The sequence below is a fragment of the Miscanthus floridulus genome, unplaced genomic scaffold (assembly GCF_019320115.1).
Source record: "Miscanthus floridulus cultivar M001 unplaced genomic scaffold, ASM1932011v1 os_1867_1_2, whole genome shotgun sequence".
NCBI classification, from domain to species: domain Eukaryota; kingdom Viridiplantae; phylum Streptophyta; class Magnoliopsida; order Poales; family Poaceae; genus Miscanthus; species Miscanthus floridulus.
This window is the reverse complement of record NW_027097962.1, coordinates 23,405-40,000: the sequence shown is the minus strand read 5'-3', so window position 1 is coordinate 40,000 and position 16,596 is coordinate 23,405. Positions and strand designations below refer to the sequence as shown.

Here is a 16,596-nt window from a genome sequence, read left to right as displayed (position 1 = left end):
CGTGAAGGGTAAGTCGAAGGCTTTGGAGTGATGGACCGCGTGACGGTGAAGCTTGAGCAAGACTTAACGCCAATGGACGATGGCAATGGTGAAGAGTAAGTGAAGTTAAGATCAATGAACCAATATGATCACGTGATGATATAAAGTGGATCATATCATTGTTGATCATGTTGGTGCATGTGTTGCATCAACATTGGAGGAGATGGAATGAAATGTGCAAGGCAAAGGTATAACCTAGGGCATTTCATTTCACTGGTCATAGGTGTGTAGAGAAGTTTATGACCGGGTTTAGGATAGAAGGCCATACTATTAAGAGGGGTAAACTTGTTTGCATATCGGTCATCTAGTGCCACTCGAGTGATCTAACTTTGCATCATCGCTAGGGTTGAGTGGCGTGGCAAGTTGAGCGGCTAACACCCTTGAAAATGTTTGTGAAAATATGCTAACACATGTGCACAAGGTGATATACTTGGTGGTTGGCACATTTGAGCAAGGGTAAAGAAGTTAGAGGTGAAAAGAAGTTAGTCGCGCTGGTCACAGAGTGATCGGACGCGTCCGGTATGGTGACCGGACACGTCTGGTATTTTGGCAACATACTCAGCGATTGGACGCGTCCGGTTGCCACACTAGACGCGTCCGGTGTGAATCAGCAAGATCGTGTTCGGTGAAACAGTCGATCGGACGCTGGCAGCATCCAGTCTGGTGTGACCGGATGTGTCCGGTCATCCATGGGTGCTTACTGTACTCGACCGGACGCTGAGGCTCAGCGTTCGGTCGGTTTCTAACTGTCGCGTCTGGTCGGCCCTGGTGGCTTACTGCACTCGACCGGACACAGCGGCTGAGCATTCAGTCATCGTGTTAGAGAGCCATTGGAGGCAATGGTCGGACACATGGCAGTCTGGCAACTACCGGACATGTTCGATATAGCGACCGGACATGTCCGGTATTCACGATCGGTGCATCCGGTGCAGCGTCCGGTGCTGCGTCTGGTTGACCCAAAAAACGTCTAGTAAAGGGGTAACGGCTCTATTTGTTCATGGGGTTATAAATAGAAGCCATGGTCGGCCTTGGGCTGGTAGCTGAGTACCTTGGGGGACTTTGTGTCCATGCTTGAGAGTGCTTAGGAGCCCTCCATCTCACACATACTTGATAGTGATTATCCAATTGTGTGAGTGAGTCATTCTAGTGCGATTGCATCGTGAGGTTGCATCGAGTGGCACTAGGTGATCAAGTTGCAAGCCGGTGGTGCTTGTTACTCTTGGAGGTTGCCGCCTCCTAGACAACTTGGTGGTGGTCTCTGTCGAAGCCCGCAAGAAGCTTGTGCGGCGCTCTAGAGAAGAGCTTGTGATGGGCATTGTGCTCGCCCCGCGGGAGCCACGAAGAGCAACTTTAGTAAAGCGTGTCGTTGAGCTACCCTCACTTCTAGGGTAGGTTCTTGCAGCACCCGGCGTACGGGCTTAGCGAGTGATGCCAATTTACCGCCGAACCACCAAGTGAGCGGTCGACACAACAGAGACTAGCGTGTTGGCAAACACGTGAACCTCAGGAGAAAAATCATCGTGTCAACCTTGTTCTTCCCATTGGTTTGCATCCCCGTTACATAAGCTTGCAATTACTTTCATATACATTGAGCTTGTGTTGTTGCTCTTGTAATTAGTTAGCTTGTGTACCTCACTAGTTACCTTCTTGCTTGTGTAGCATAGAAGTAGCTTCTTTGCATGGCTAATTTGGTTTGTGTAACCTTGTTAGTTATATTGCTTAGTTTGTGTAGCTAAGTAATTGCGCTCTCTAATTTAGCATTGGTTGCCTTGTTATTGAGCATTGCTAGTAAGCTTAGGTGGCTTTGTGCTTTAGCTTACTAGCATGTGTAGGAGCTCCCTTGTCGCTTAAAGTACTATTGGCATAGGTTTGTGTGACCTTGCTTCTAGAATTGGTTAGGAGAGCTCTAGCTAGTCCAGCACCTTTGTTGCTTAATTAGTATCTTTGAAAGGTGCTAGTGAATATAGAAAGAGGGTGTAGTCTTAGCTAGACCGATAGTTATAATTCTGCACTTGTTTTGGTTAGCTGATACGATTAAGTTTTAGAAAAGACTATTCACCCCCCCCCCTTTAGTCGTCATCTCGACCCTTTCAATTGGTATCAGAGCCCGGTCTCTCATTTGTGGTCTTTGCCGACCCGAGAGGATGGCAAACTTTGGGCTAGAAGTTGTTTGTGACACACACATTTTTGATGGCACACACTATGCATGGTGAAAACGTCATATGCTTGATCATTTCCGTGAATTGGGTCCCAAGGCATGGTGGATCATTGTTGTTGGTTTTTCTCGTGATGCCTTGGATAAGGATAACCTCACCCAAGCGTAAGAGGATTGCTTACAACTTGATCATCATGCTCTTTATTATCTAACATGTGCTATACATGATGATATTTTTAGACGTGTGTGGGACTTGGAGAGTGCTCATGATATGTGGCTAGCACTCCAAGCCTTTTACGGTGACTTCTCCACATGAGATGATGGAAATTCAAAAAGGAGGATGAACCAAAGAAGGAGGCGCATGAGTGTGTTGAGCATAAGCATAATTTGGTGATTGTGGAAGATTGCTCCACCTCATGGTCAAGTGATGATGATGATGATCGATCAACTACAAGTTTACTTGACAAGGTTGATGATGATGCCACAAGTGTTGCAAGTGATGATGCTACCCCATGCATGCTTGATGGTGATGATGGTTCATGCTCAAGCCATGATGAAAATGCCACTACAAGCTCTCCAACTACATCACCACATTGCTTCATGTCACAAGGTGACACCAAGGTATCAAATGATAATGTGGTTGAACATGTTGATTCATATGAGGAGCTTGTTAGTAGACTTGCTAGCATGACCATGTCTTTAGAAAATGAGAAAGCTAAAACATTGAAATTAGAAAATAAAAACTCATTTCTAAAGAACTCTTGTGAAGAACATAAGAAATTACTTGATGCTTATAAATCTTCACATAATGAGCTTAAATTGAATCAAGAGACACTACTTGCATCTCATGATGAATTATTAGAATAGCATGCTTCTCTCATTAAAATGTTTACAAAGAAACTTAAAAATAATGAGAGCTCATCACATGGATCAAATGATAAATTACAAAATGTTGCTAACCCTTGTGATGTAGGCAAGAAGCATGCATCCACCTCTTGTAATGATTTTTTAGATATGCCATGCTCTTCACAATTAGATGCTTGTTCTACTTCTATGTCTTGTGAGACTAACCTTTTGAAGGAGAACAATGAGCTTAATGAACAAGTAAAGAAATTGAGCAATAAGTTAGAGAGGTGCTATAACTCTCAAGTCACCTTTGAGCATATGTTGAAGACTCAAAGAAATTTTGGTGACAAGAGTGGCGTTGGCTTCAAGACTAGCAAAGTCAATCATCAAGAAAGCCACAATGACATAAGTGGCATTGGTTTCAACAAGAGCAAGATCAAGAGCAAAAGATGGGGCAAGAGAAGATATGAAAGAGAGATAAAGAAGCAAGAACAAGAGAAGCTCTCTCATTTCATGTGCTTCAAATATCATAAAGTGGGACACCTTGCAAATGGTTGCCCTAACATTGAGAAGCTCAAGAAGATAAAAGAAGATGAGAGGCTAAAGCATGTCAAGTGCTTCAAGTGCCGCACTTAGGGTCATCCTACCTCAATGTGCCCAACCAAGCAATTGGTGAAGCAACAAGTGAAGCCTCAACCAAAGCCACAAGTTGAGCAAGAGAAGACACCCCAAGTTCAAATCAAGATCAACCATGAAGATGGTGGTGATTTGATGATAAAGAAGAAGAAAACAAGAAGGGGTGGAAAGGCAAGGCATCCAATGCAAACTCAAGACGTCAAGATGATGAGCAAGAATGAAGATGAGAAGAAAGATTATGCTCACATCAAGTGCTTCAAGTGTGGAAGTATAGGACACTTTGCCTCTAAGTGTCCTACCAAGTTTGAGAAGAAGGCTCAAGCAATCTATGAGAGGCAAGGCAATGAGAAGCACCATATGAGCAAAGAAGAGAAGGCTCAAGCAAAGAGAAAGTGCTACTCATACCGAAAAAGGGGACACATGGCACATTCATGTCCCCTAGGTAAAATTTCTAAGCCTATTTCAATTGATGATCATGATATGCTTAGGAAGGATGGCAATGGTACCTCATTGGTTGCAATTGCAAAACGTCCTGCTATTCATACTAAGGCTACGCCTAAGTATGTTGCTCCTAACTTGAGAGGACCCAAACTAGTTTGGGTACCATCAAAAAGTGGATGATTAATTGTAGATACCATCGGCATTGGAGACTTGATTCAATTGATCTCACATTATTCACCATATGTTGAATCAAGTTATAAAGCTTAGTGCACATCCTAACCCAATGCCAAGAGAAAATTGAGTGAAGTCCAAGCGCTATCAACATACAAGTGCTATAATTCAAGTTGTTGGTGATTCATTGGATATTATTTGATGGCTTGCAAATATTTGAGTTGAAGCTTGCTAGTTAGATGATCATGAGCTAACCAAGGTATATCTCTTGTTGATCATTTTATTTGGGTGCATATGAGTTGATTGAATTAGATAAATATGCAATGTTGCTTGCTATAAGTTGATTGAATGGATAATTGCTTAGTAATCAAGTTTGAATTAATTTGTATTGGATGAATTCATGAGATGACAATTAGTAAGTGGATTGAATGGATTTATGTCTTATGGAAGTATTCAAACAAGTTAGTTTCAAGTTTGATTCATATTTGATGAAGTATAGCTCAATTGTTGAAATTTGTCCTATAATTGAGAATCTGAGCTAGTTGTGATCTTAGCCATATTTGAGTAATCAAAACCTATTAGATTGGTATAAAAATTGGTGTACATGCTCTAGACTTATGGTATAAGATGCTGTACAATTTTCATGAGAGTTGGATAAGAAATGCTTTGGTTTTAGAGTGGATCTTGTCAGCTATAGTGCAACAGTTTTCAGCATGTAGCAGTGGTGGAAGAATTGATATATGGCAGCAATCTAGAAGTCAAATAAAGCTCAAATTTTTACAGCTGCTATATAACTTAGTAAATAACATCTCCACCAAATTTCATGGTATTTGGATTTGTACTTTTGGAGATATGCTTATTTCTTTGAAGGGTACAAAATCTGTCAGAAAAGTGACAAATGTTGGATTGATCTAGAGTCACTTTGATTGAAAGGTCCTCAAGTTGGAAACATGTTTATAAGTAATTGAGACACCTAAGTTTGGTTTTGAGATGATCTAGATGCATGACAAGATATGAGTACAAGGCTATTTGATTGCGGAGTGTACTTTGCACACCTTTGGTAGTCAAGATGAAGATCAAGATCAAACTTAAGTTGAAGTTGAAGTTTAAGTTCTAGTGACTATTGAAAATCATTTGGTAGAAAGAAAAGGACTTAAACAAGAAGAAAGAAAATAACTTAAAGAAGGAATCAAGGTTACTCACCAAGTTAAGTCCATCTCTTGGATCAATCAATCAAGTCATTTCAAGTGAGTATCAAGAATGATTCTTGGAGAGAGGTCACTTCTCCCTAGTGTAGGGGCTTGCCGCCTATGTGTAGGTAAACCAAGTGTGGTACTTGGAAGGCTAACATAGAAGTGTTGATCCGAGGAATATTTGAGATGCTTAGTTGAAGCAATTAAAAGGGTTGATCAAGAAAAGCAAGCAACACCCAAAAAAGAGCTAGTCATAATATTTCAAGTGGTATTCTCAAATTGATGCTCTCATGCAAGCAAAGATCAAAAGATAAAGCAAGCCAACCACAACAAGAAGCACTTGATCATAAGTGGTATTCATTTCATATGGGTGAAGAATGAAATTCAATGTGGTATCTATTGGTCTTCATCAAGCTTATAATTAGACTTTACATTGCTATTGAAGTAATGAATTGGAATCTATGTGACTATCCTCTACTCCAACATAGCAAAGGTATCATTATAATATGCATGATTATTTCATCCCTTACTAGTATGCGGTTAGTGCATATAGTACATACTTTATAGGATCATGCATAACAAATGAAATATTTAAATTCATAGCCTACCACTATTGTTTGAATGATTATTTGATGTAGTGGTTAGTATATGAATTTATTCATGAGCTAGTAAACCTAAGTACTTGACTCAATTTGGATTGCTAACAAGTAACAAGTACAGCATTGGCAAGATAACCCTTGCAAGAGGTGTGAAGAAGCTTATCATTGGTTTAAACCAGACTTGAAAGCTTAGGCAAATCAACTTAGTTCAAGTCAATCTTAGAAGCTCATGATAGTGATAAGAGTACAAGCACAAGACAACAATACAAATGGATATCTAGTTTGTATGTTTCAAGTGGTATCTAGACTCAAGTATTTTATCAAGAATCTACAAATGATGTCTAGATCAACTCATAGGTGATATCCTATAAGTGGTACTCATGAAGATAGCAAATGTTCAAGAAATGGTCTTTATTGATAAATCATACAAGTGGTATTACATCTATATATGATATCAACCATGAAAGACGATGGTTCCACAAGTGATCCTCAACTTTAAGTGATCTTCAAATGAAGAATGCATCCATCAACTACAAGAGCTCAAGTGTATCAAATGGATGACCCATGCTATCACATAGGGGGAGATATACCACAAATTGGTATCAAGATCAAAGATCCTATGTGTGGTATCTCAAGAAGCCCTACACAAGATACAAGTGGTATAAGTTACAAGTGGTATCTTCAAGTGGTGTCATTTCACCAATCAAATGATGTCCATAAAAAATGCAAGATTCAAGCATCAACCATCTATCCCAAATGCATACCTTTACATCAATGAGAAGCACACCTTTTATGAAAATTGATGACAAAAGGGGAGAGATTGTACAAAGATATGAAAGCCTTTATAAGGGGAAGAGATAAATTGTGTAAGGGGAAAGATAAGATATGAAAGCTTAAGAGGTTGGACATGAATATGGACAAAGAGGGAGCAACATTGAAGAAAAGAGATGGATCAAAATTCTTAGACAAGAGAAGCACACAAGTAGGGGGAGCAAGCTCATGAACTTTGATTGATTGCATTTGATATATGCATATTCATGTGCTTGCTTGCATTGCATAAGTTTTTAAATTCAATATGCATGCTTGTGTGGTGTATGCTAGTTGTAGAACTTGAATGATGATTTGATAACTAGCATGCATAGGATGATAGCTAGACAGTTGGTATGCTCTACAAGTAATGCTAGTACCTTGCTTTTAATGTTGATCTCAGGAGGTATCTAGTATTTTTATTTCCAAGTGATATCTAGCTAACCATGGTGCTAAGAATGAACTTAAAGGTGCAACTCTGATTGGTACACGCTTCAAAGATTTATTCTATACACCTTAGCATCATTTTGTAGTAATTACTCTCCCACAATTTCAATCTATGCATATGTGTAAGCTTCAAATTAAATACTCTAGCACATATGTAGGGGGAGCTAATACTGCCATTTCGGGTTTGTGGTACTTGTCCAAAATCATTTTCACATGGTAAAATTGCTTGGGCAAGCAACATGAATCCAAAAGAGCTTAATTTCCATATTTTTGTAGAGTTGTCATCAATTACCAAAAAGGGGGAGATTGAAAGGTCCTTGTATGATTTTGGTAATTGAGTGACAACCTAGGTGGACTAATTGTGTTTATGTGAGATACACAGGTGATTAGTCCACAGGTACATATGTGTGAGCAACATATGCCATGAAGGTGAAAATGGCTTGGAGATATTGCAAAAGCTCACACATGTGAAGATGAAGGAGCTCATTGCACATGAGACATGACATTGAGTCATGTGATCAAATGTGGAGAAGATCAAGACAAGACTTGGCTTAATGGACCGGTTGCAAGCGTGAAGGGCAAGTCGAAGGCTTTGGAGTGATGGACCGTATGACGGTGAAGCTTGAGCAAGACTTGACGCCGATGGATGATGGCAATAGTGAAGAGTAAGTGAAGTCAAGATCGATGAACCAATATGATCACGTGATGATATGAAGTGGGTCATATCATTGTTGATCATGTTGGTGCATGTGTTGCATCAACATTGGAGGAGATGGAATAGAATGCGCAAGGCAAAGATATAACCTAGGGCATTTCATTTCACTGGTCATAGGTGTGTAGAGAAGTTTATGACCAGGTTTAGAATAGATTGCCATACTATCAAGAGGGGCAAACTTGTTTGCATATCGGTCATCTAGTGCTACTCGAGTGATCTAACTTTGCATCGTCGCTAGGGTCGAGTGGCGTGGCAAGTTGAGTGGCTAACACCCTTGAAAATGTTTGTGAAAATATGCTAACACATATGCACAAGGTGATACACTTGGTGGTTGGCACATTTAAGTAAGGGTGAAGAAGTTAGAGGTGAAAAGGAGTTAGTCGCGTTGATCACAGAGTGATCGGACGCATTCGGTATGGTGACCGGACACGTCCGGTATTTTGGCGACGTACTTAGCGATCGGACGCGTCCGGTCGCCACACTGAACGCGTCCGGTGTGAATCAGCAAGATCGTGTTTGGTGGAACAGTCAATCGAACGCTGGCAGCGTCCGGTCTAGTGTGACCGGACGCATCCGGTCGTCCGTGGGTGCTTACTATACTCGACCAGACGCTGAGGCTCAGCGTCCGGTCGGCCCTGGATGCTTACTGGACATGACCGGACGCAGCGGCTGAGCGTCCGGTCGTTTCATGCTGAGCGTCCGGTCATCATGTCAGAGAGCTGTTGGAGGCAACGGTTGGACACATGGTGGTCTGGCAGCTACCGGACACGTCCGGTATAGCGACCGGACACGTCCGGTATTCACGATCGGTGCGTCCGCTGCAGCGTTCGGTGTTGCGTCCGGTCGACCCGAAAAACACCCAGTGAAGAGGTAACGGCTCTATTTGTTCATGGGGTTATAAATAGAAGCCATGGTTGGCCTTGGGCCGGTAGCTGAGCACCTCGGGGGGCTTTGTGTCCATGCTTGAGAGTGCTTAGGAGCCCTCCATCTCACACATACTTGATAGTGATCATCCGATTGTGTGAGTGAGCGATTGTAGTGCGATTGCATCGAGTGACACTAGGTGATCGAGTTGCAAGCCGATGGTGCTTGTTACTCTTGGAGGTTGCCACCTCCTAGACGGCTTGGTGGTGGTCTCCATCGAAGCCCGCAAGAAGCTTGTGCGGCGCTCCGGAGAAGAGCTTGTGAGGGGCATTGTGCTCGCCTCGCGGGAGCCGCGAAGAGCAACTTTAATAAAGCGTGTCATTGAGTTACCCTCACTTCCAGGGTAGGTTCGTATCTTGCGTCCGGCTTGGTTCGTATCTTCGTGCTTAGACTTTGCTTGATATCTTAGATCCTCTCTTGTGCTTCTAGGGTCTTGCTTAAGGTGTTGATCATCGGATCATCATGTCGCCTTCGTCCAAGTCACGTCTTGCACCCTATTGAACTACAAAACAATTACTTACAAATTCATTAGTCCAATTTGGTTGAGTTGGTCATTAAACACCAAAATCCAAAGTAAATTGGCTTATGGTCCATTTTCCTTACACTACTGTTGCAACGGTTTGTTCAGTGTTGTTGCAATAATATGTTCATGGTGTTTTAGCTGCTTCAGCCTAATGTTGCAGCTATTATTCCTTGTTGTTGCAATAATATATTCATGGTGTTTCAGCTGCTTCGTCCTAATGTTGTAGCTGTTGTTCCTTGTTGTTGCAATAATATGATCATGGTGTTTCAGCTGCTTCAGCATAATGTTGCATTAGTTGTTTTCGTGTTGCTACACATGTTTTATTCTAGCTTTCTATTTTGTTCGGCCAGGGGGCGAGCCAGGCGGCTGGGGTCGCGTGGCTCGCGCGGAGGGACGGTGGACGGAAGCGCAGGGGGCGAGCGGGTGGGGGTGCTGCGGTCAAGGGGGTGATGGGGCATGCTCGTATGTGGGGCGGTGCGAAGGCGTACGCGGCGGGTGTGGGGACGGGCTGCGGAGGCGAGCTGGGGGCGCGCGCGGCGCGAGCGACAAGTGCGGGGGAAACGAACAGAGAAGAGAAACGGGAGGAGTAGCGTGCGGGGGCTTGCGTCCAGGGCGGGCATTCCGTGTAGGCGTGTAGGTCATGTAGCCACTGAAAATGACTAAGTACATCCACCAACACGTTTAGACTTAGCAAAACCTCTTCAGTATCCGTCTCTTTCAGAAGGCGTTATATAAGCAATACACGTAGCATTTGCAAAGACTATCCATCCCAAACAAAAGTCATCATCACCTACTATTCGATGCAACTTGCATGCATGTCCATAGCTTTTTTTTGTTCTAGAGGGTCTTCGAGACTTTGACACAGGCCGATGTGGCATGCATGCTGGAAAAGAGTGGCCTCTGTCGCTCTCAGGTTTGCCTGCGAGCGTCGCCTTTGGCCAACAACACCCTCGCAGCTGCGTGCCTGGTGTGCCCGCTGCCCAGACCGTGGAAGGAGACGGACATAGGAGTACAGGACACGACAATTGAACATGCATACATGTCACATTATCAGATGCTTTTCTTTTTCATTTGAACGATGATTACCAGATGCTTTATTTTCGTGATGACATATATACATGTTTTTTTTTCTCCGAATAATCAATCCTTCTGGTCAATTTGGGGGTTTCGAAGTTTCTAACGTAACTCTGACCCGGAGATGACTGGCTAGCTACCGGTGTGCGGCAAAAACCAAATGCTTAAAGACTCTTGCTTTTGTTTGCACATTTTCGTTTTGTTTTCTTGCATTACATTGGAAGGAATACTTCTCTAGAAGATGTTGATGTGCTTTCCTTGACTCCTTGTAGTATTTGCTTGGACATGTTTTTTTTTCAAAGATAATTGAGAGGACTAGTGTTAAAAAACTAGAGTAAAATATATACAGGGGTATAATTTGCTTGCTTACCTGTTTGAGAATTTTGGATGGTTCAGTGTACTTCTAGGAGGGAGGGAGAGATCATCTTCTTGTTATGAAGTCAAGGGTCCAAAACCAAAGGTGGTTAGGTAATTATACCAAAGAAGGATTGTATCACCTGGCGGAAGTTCGCTTGTTTAATTAAGGTCTCGCCGTGCGTGCTGCTTACTGTTCCCACTTAACATTGCTGTACCATTCTTGGCGTGGTACTAGTCAATAGAGGCATGAAAGTTTGTCAAAATCACGGTTCTTAATCTGAAAACCTGAAGCGTTTGGTCAACCTCTCACCCACCTGGCCACCTACGTGCTCAATGTTTAGCAAAGCCGTCTCAATAACTAACGAAGCAGACGTCACGCTGCACCTGAGCCCTGCGACACCAACTATTAGTACCCTGCTCAAAGTTTGGATGCTCAGGATTGCATGCATTGCCCTAAAAAAAAGGCGAAAAAAGGCGCTGCGGGCGTGTTTGGATGCCGCCCTTGCCTGGGCTTGCCTGCCAGGCAAGCGATCGCAGCCCCAGGCGATCGAAATCGAACACCAAGACGCTGCCTGGCGTCTGAGCTGCCTGGGAGGTAGCATCCAAACATGCCCTGCATGCACGACGCGGTTTGACCTTGCAACGCTCTGCCGTTAAAACCAGCTAGCGTACTGTTGGAAGTAAAAAAAATCAAAATAATATTTATTAGTAGGAGTAATTCATAAAGTTCGTGCACTCATAGGGTAGGCGCACCACTCAGATTTGTTCCATGGCGGCGGCAAACATGGCAAGCCACGCACGTCTTCTCAAAACCTCACGAGATTTCGACGGCAGCGCGGTAGAGCTACAGCCTGTAGTCTGTAGGAGAGAGAGGAGGCAAGTGCCAGTGATCCGCGACGACGACGCGCTCACGTATCAGTCTACGAGACGCGGTCCCCCGCGAACAAAATACCGGTGCTCCCTGGACCGGAGACGAGCGCTCCCGTCTCCCGCCCCGCTGCTGGTTGCTCCGCACGGCCGGCCGGTCCCCTGCCCTCGTGAGCCGGTCCGGTACGGGGTGCTGCCTACTGCGTGCGTGGCTGCGTGCCGTGGACCTGTGGTGGCGCCGACCCGATACGGGAGAGGCTTGTCACCGCATGTGACGGACGGGGTGGGAATGGGACCGGGCCATGGGAGCACGGGATTTTTCAGATTTGGCGGGCTCGCCTCGCCCCATGGTCTGCCTAGCAGTAGCCGAGACGCCGGAGAGGACGGGACAAGAATGCAGCTGACCTACCACGGAACAACGGATGAGCTCCGTGCCTCCGTCCCCTCTCGTGCTGCCGTGCACAATGCATACGCTCGTGGTGAGAAAAAATCGGCCAGTTCGTTGAGCTTCTTGCTCTATCAGAATCAGCAGCCAGGGAAATCAGGAGAGAAGAAACTAACCACAACCACAAGCATCTGCGGGCGGTTATCTTAGCTGGAGCGCGCCCTTTTTCTCGCCTGTTCGCTCAGCAATTTCGACGCGCGCTACACCCCTATCCTGGAGCAAGAATTCAGGGCGTGCGCCGCTGGTAGTATGTAGTCGTTTCGGAATCCTGGGGGCTGGGCATCGCAGCCCCACCAGCCTTCAATTATCAGCGAGTACCATGTCAGCTACTATCAATGAGCAAAGTCCAACTCCAAACAGTGTTCGGCAACAGGCACATCACTATGCTGCACATCGAGATATCAGGCCGGGGCCTGCAACCAATCACTCCGATTTCAAAAATAGCCTCACCGAAAACAAGATCCGTGGCACCAGGCCACAACTCACAGCTTCATGACTCATGAGAGCAGGTAGCTTTCGCGGACAGATGACAACGACAATGCCGCCATCAATCAGCTGCCACCGTAGCACCAGTAGTTAACAGTAGACCACCAAACTTTCCCAAAGCATATGACCCCACTAAAATCACATTGGCAAGCAACTAGGACAAATCAAAAGACCTATCGAAAAAAATGACAAATCAAACGAGTGATTAATCCGGCAAAAAAAATTCCAAACACTGGATGAGGCTTGAGTAATTACACATGGATGGCCGAAAGACAGCAGCAGCTACAAGCTAAAACCAACCTAATCAAGGCTAGAGTGAGCACAGCAATTTAGCAATCACACTTTAGAACTGGTCCCTAAACACACCACCAATCACTTTCCGCAGCACTGGGTGGCGAGCACCCTGCTACTTTTGACAATCAGGTTACCCGTTAAATCCAATAAGCTAAAAGATGAAAAACAGTCGACTTGACTCAGTCGAAGATAGGATTCATCAAATGTATGAATCGATTGAATGCAGGCTAGAGTTATAGAAGATTCTCTCTCAGTTCAATTGAGATCAAGCAGCAAACGGATTGGTCTGCACCTCCGATTCAGCCTTGGAAGATTGATCATCAACTTGTTCGATGTTTGAGGCCATGCTTGACTTCTTGATCTCCTCTATCCGCATAACAACATGTGCCATTGACGGCCGGGCATCTGGGACTTGTGCTACACAGTCCATAGCAAGCAGCACGAGCTGAGCCAACGGTTCCTCGCCAGTCTGATGTCTCATGACCTCCATATCAAACACCTCTGAACCCCACTCAGAGCGATTAACTGACTGCACCCATCTGGGCAGGTCGACGCCCTCGTCGTTGAGAGCAGCCTGGCTGGGGGCCTTGCCCGTGACCAGCTCAAGCAACAGAACACCAAAGCTGTACACGTCTGCCTTCTGGGAAACCCTCCGGGAATCAATAACCTCAGGTGCACGATATCCAGTGGTGCGAGACGGTGAAGATGATGGACCAACAAGAGTGTTAAGGCCATTGTCTGATACACGTGCTTGATATGATTTGCCCAGGAGGACATTGGATGACTTGATGTTACCGTGGGAAGCCGTTGAACTCATTGAGTGGATGTACTCAACACCACGGGCTGCAGCTAGAGCAATGCTTGACCTTAATTCCCAGTTAAGTGGTGTACGACCAGAACTTCTGTTACCTGTTAAACAAAATGAAATCCAGACAGTGAGACAAAGTCACAACCAACTGCCGTCTTGAAGGTCAACGAAGACATTGAGCCGACAATACATTAGGGCAATAAAGAACATCGTGATCAAATAAAGCAGAGAGCAAACTACATTAGTACCATTTCACAAACTACAATAATGACCTCAAGTGATTGTCTTCTTTAATCAATCCAGAATATTCTACCAGTAAAGCAGAGAGCAAAGATAACTAAAATGAAAAAAATCCAAGAAAATACAACCAAAGATAACCAAGTAATTAATGATTTGGAAACTTTCTCAGCTTGAGAGTTGAGAACTAGTAAGCGACCAATTAGTGGAGGGGGAGGCGTGATGACAAATATTTTGTTAGAGCTTCCATGTTGACATCACCGAAGTTAACACATAAACTGAATGCAACTTCCCTAGTAATACCCAGTAAATAATCACACATAATTCAAGTGCTTTGGATATCAAGTAAGATAAATAACACCTCGATCCCAACTGATTTTGACTTGGTCTCCTTAGACCATGACAAAAATCAAGTCCTATTCACAGGAGAGGACGAATATTCAAACGGAAAAACAATTTGGAGTACCTACTTACCAACATGAGTCTTAAACATATGAAAAAAACTCAAGCAATACTCTACACCTACTACCCAAGAACATGCAATGCCCATGGTACTCACAAGCACACGTACAGCAAAATGGTGAAGCTACAATCATAAGCAGATAATATGCAACAGAAACTTGGGGGATGGGGGGTTAAGATCTCACCGTGCAGGACTGCAGAGAGGCTCCCCATGGGCATGAAGTCGTAAACAAGTAGCTTTTCATCTTTGTTGTAGTAGTAAGCACGGAGTGGCACAATGAACTCGTGCTGAAGCTCACCAATCTCAGAAATGCGTTCACGGAACTCAGGTTCAGACAGAGTCACGTCCTTGAGGCGCTTCACGGCCACAGTTGCCCCGGACTCGAGCACTGCCTTGTATGTCGTCCCGAACGCTCCTTTTCCGAGCACCTCAGCCGAGGCGCGCAGCAGGTCCTCCAGGTCGAAAGGTGCCACGGCGGCCGCTGACCCAAAGAAGACCAGCTTCTTACCGGACGTCGACTGGCCGATAGGAGCGTTGGGGTGGCCTATTGTGATCAACGGCGCTACAGCAGCGCCGCTGGTCATCTCGAGAGGTTTCCTACCGCCGGCAGCAGCAGCAGCAGGCGCTGGAGCAGGCGGCGGCATCTCCAGAGACCGCGTCCTGGTGCCCCCCGACCTGCGACAGAGGCAGACGAGGAGGAAGAGGAGAAGTGCGGCGCCCAAGGCGGAGCCTACAGCAATTCCGGCAATGGCGCCACCGGAGAGCTTCTTGCTCTTATGGCCATTTCCTCCCCCACTTCCACTGTTGGTGCCGCCGCTACTGCCGCCGCCGCCACCACCGCCGCTGCCAGTGGGAACAGGCGTCGGCGACGGTGTCTGCCCCGCTGGAGCAGGGGAAGGGGAAACCTCGCCAGGGCAAGGCCCCAAGGGTCCGCCGCACAAGCCCGTCCCCAGAAACGCGGAGCGCGGCTGCGACCGAAGTGAGGCCGGGATGGATCCGTTGAGCTGGTTGAACGAGACATTGAACTGCTGCAGCGGCGGTAGCTTCACATCCGAAATCTCGCCGGAAAAGCGATTATTCTCAAGAAGCAGGACCCTGAGGTGCGTGAGGTTGCCGAGCTCCGCCGGGATGGGCCCCGACAGGTCGTTCTCGCCGAGCGAGAGCCTGACGAGCCCCGGGAGCGCGAGAATCGCCTGCGGGAACCGGCCTGACAGCCTGTTCCCGTTGAGGAAGACGTTCCGAAGCGCGGCGGCGGAGGCGAGGTCGGCCGGGAGCGCGCCGGAGAGCCCGTTGAGGCGGAGGCTGAGCGTGTGGAGCGCCGTCAGGTTCCCGAGCGTCCCCGCGGGGACCACCCCCGAGAGCGTCGCCCCGGGGAGCCGCAGCACCGCCACGCGGCCGTTCTCGCAGGTGACCCCCGTCCACGAGCACGCGCCCGCGACGTCCGAGGCGTTCCACGACAGGCGCCGCCCCACGGCGTCACGGAACGCCAGGAGCGCCCGCGCGTCGCTCGCGAGGTCGTCGGCCCCCGCCCACGCCGCCAGCGCCGCGACGACGAGTAGGAGCACGGGGAGCGCGGAATGGAGGCGCCGGGGCCGCCACGGCGGAAGTGGCGGCGACCGCATCGCGGCGTCGGCTGGGGTGGCGAGGAGCCGGGCCGGGCCGGGCCGGAGCGAGGCGAGGCGGAGTGGGGTGGCGTCCGTTTCTGGGGGTTGTGTGGGACGCGGCCGCGTCTGCCTTGTTGTTGTGTGGGCGGAGGTGGCGTCTCTGGCGTGCGGGGGAGAAAAACCCTAAACACTCCCGTGCGCGTTTCGCGGAATGGGCCTCGGGGAGCTGGGTAATTCGCGGGCGGGATTTATTCGGGGGTTGGGAGGTTGCGCCGCTGGGGGTTGGTGGGGCCTCCGGGGCCGGGCGAGAGGGACGGGAATAGGAGGCAACAAACAGGTGGCACGAGGACCTGGATGGGAATCGGAATGGGGTTTCCTCTCCGGAGAGGGCAGAGGATCCGATGGGCGGGGACGGGAGTGTGCATAGCGCGACGGTGCGTGCGCGCTGGCGCACCTGCCGGCGAC

At 46.7% G+C, this 16,596-nt stretch overlaps 1 protein-coding gene across 1 annotated transcript; it reads right to left on the bottom strand.

The window, feature by feature from the left end:
* Positions 1-13,097: 13,097 nt before the first annotated feature.
* On the bottom strand, positions 13,098-16,334 carry LOC136534378 (probable inactive receptor kinase RLK902). Its single transcript, XM_066526830.1, has 2 exons — positions 14,712-16,334; positions 13,098-13,928 (listed from the first exon to the last, which is right to left on the bottom strand). The coding sequence occupies exons 1-2, from the start codon at positions 16,147-16,149 to the stop codon at positions 13,285-13,287; spliced, it is 2,082 nt and encodes a 693-aa protein (XP_066382927.1). The 5' UTR covers positions 16,150-16,334; the 3' UTR covers positions 13,098-13,284.
* Between the last annotated feature and the right edge of the window lie 262 nt (positions 16,335-16,596).

Bases quoted from the DNA above. Each gene is read 5' to 3' on its own strand.
- LOC136534378 (XM_066526830.1), bottom strand. From the start codon at position 16,149: ATGCGGTCGCCGCCACTTCCGCCGTGGCGGCCCCGGCGCCTCCATTCC. The intron at 13,929-14,711 runs GTGAGATCTTAA...TTTGTTTAACAG, and splicing joins CCTCTCTGCAGTCCTGCACG to GTAACAGAAGTTCTGGTCGT.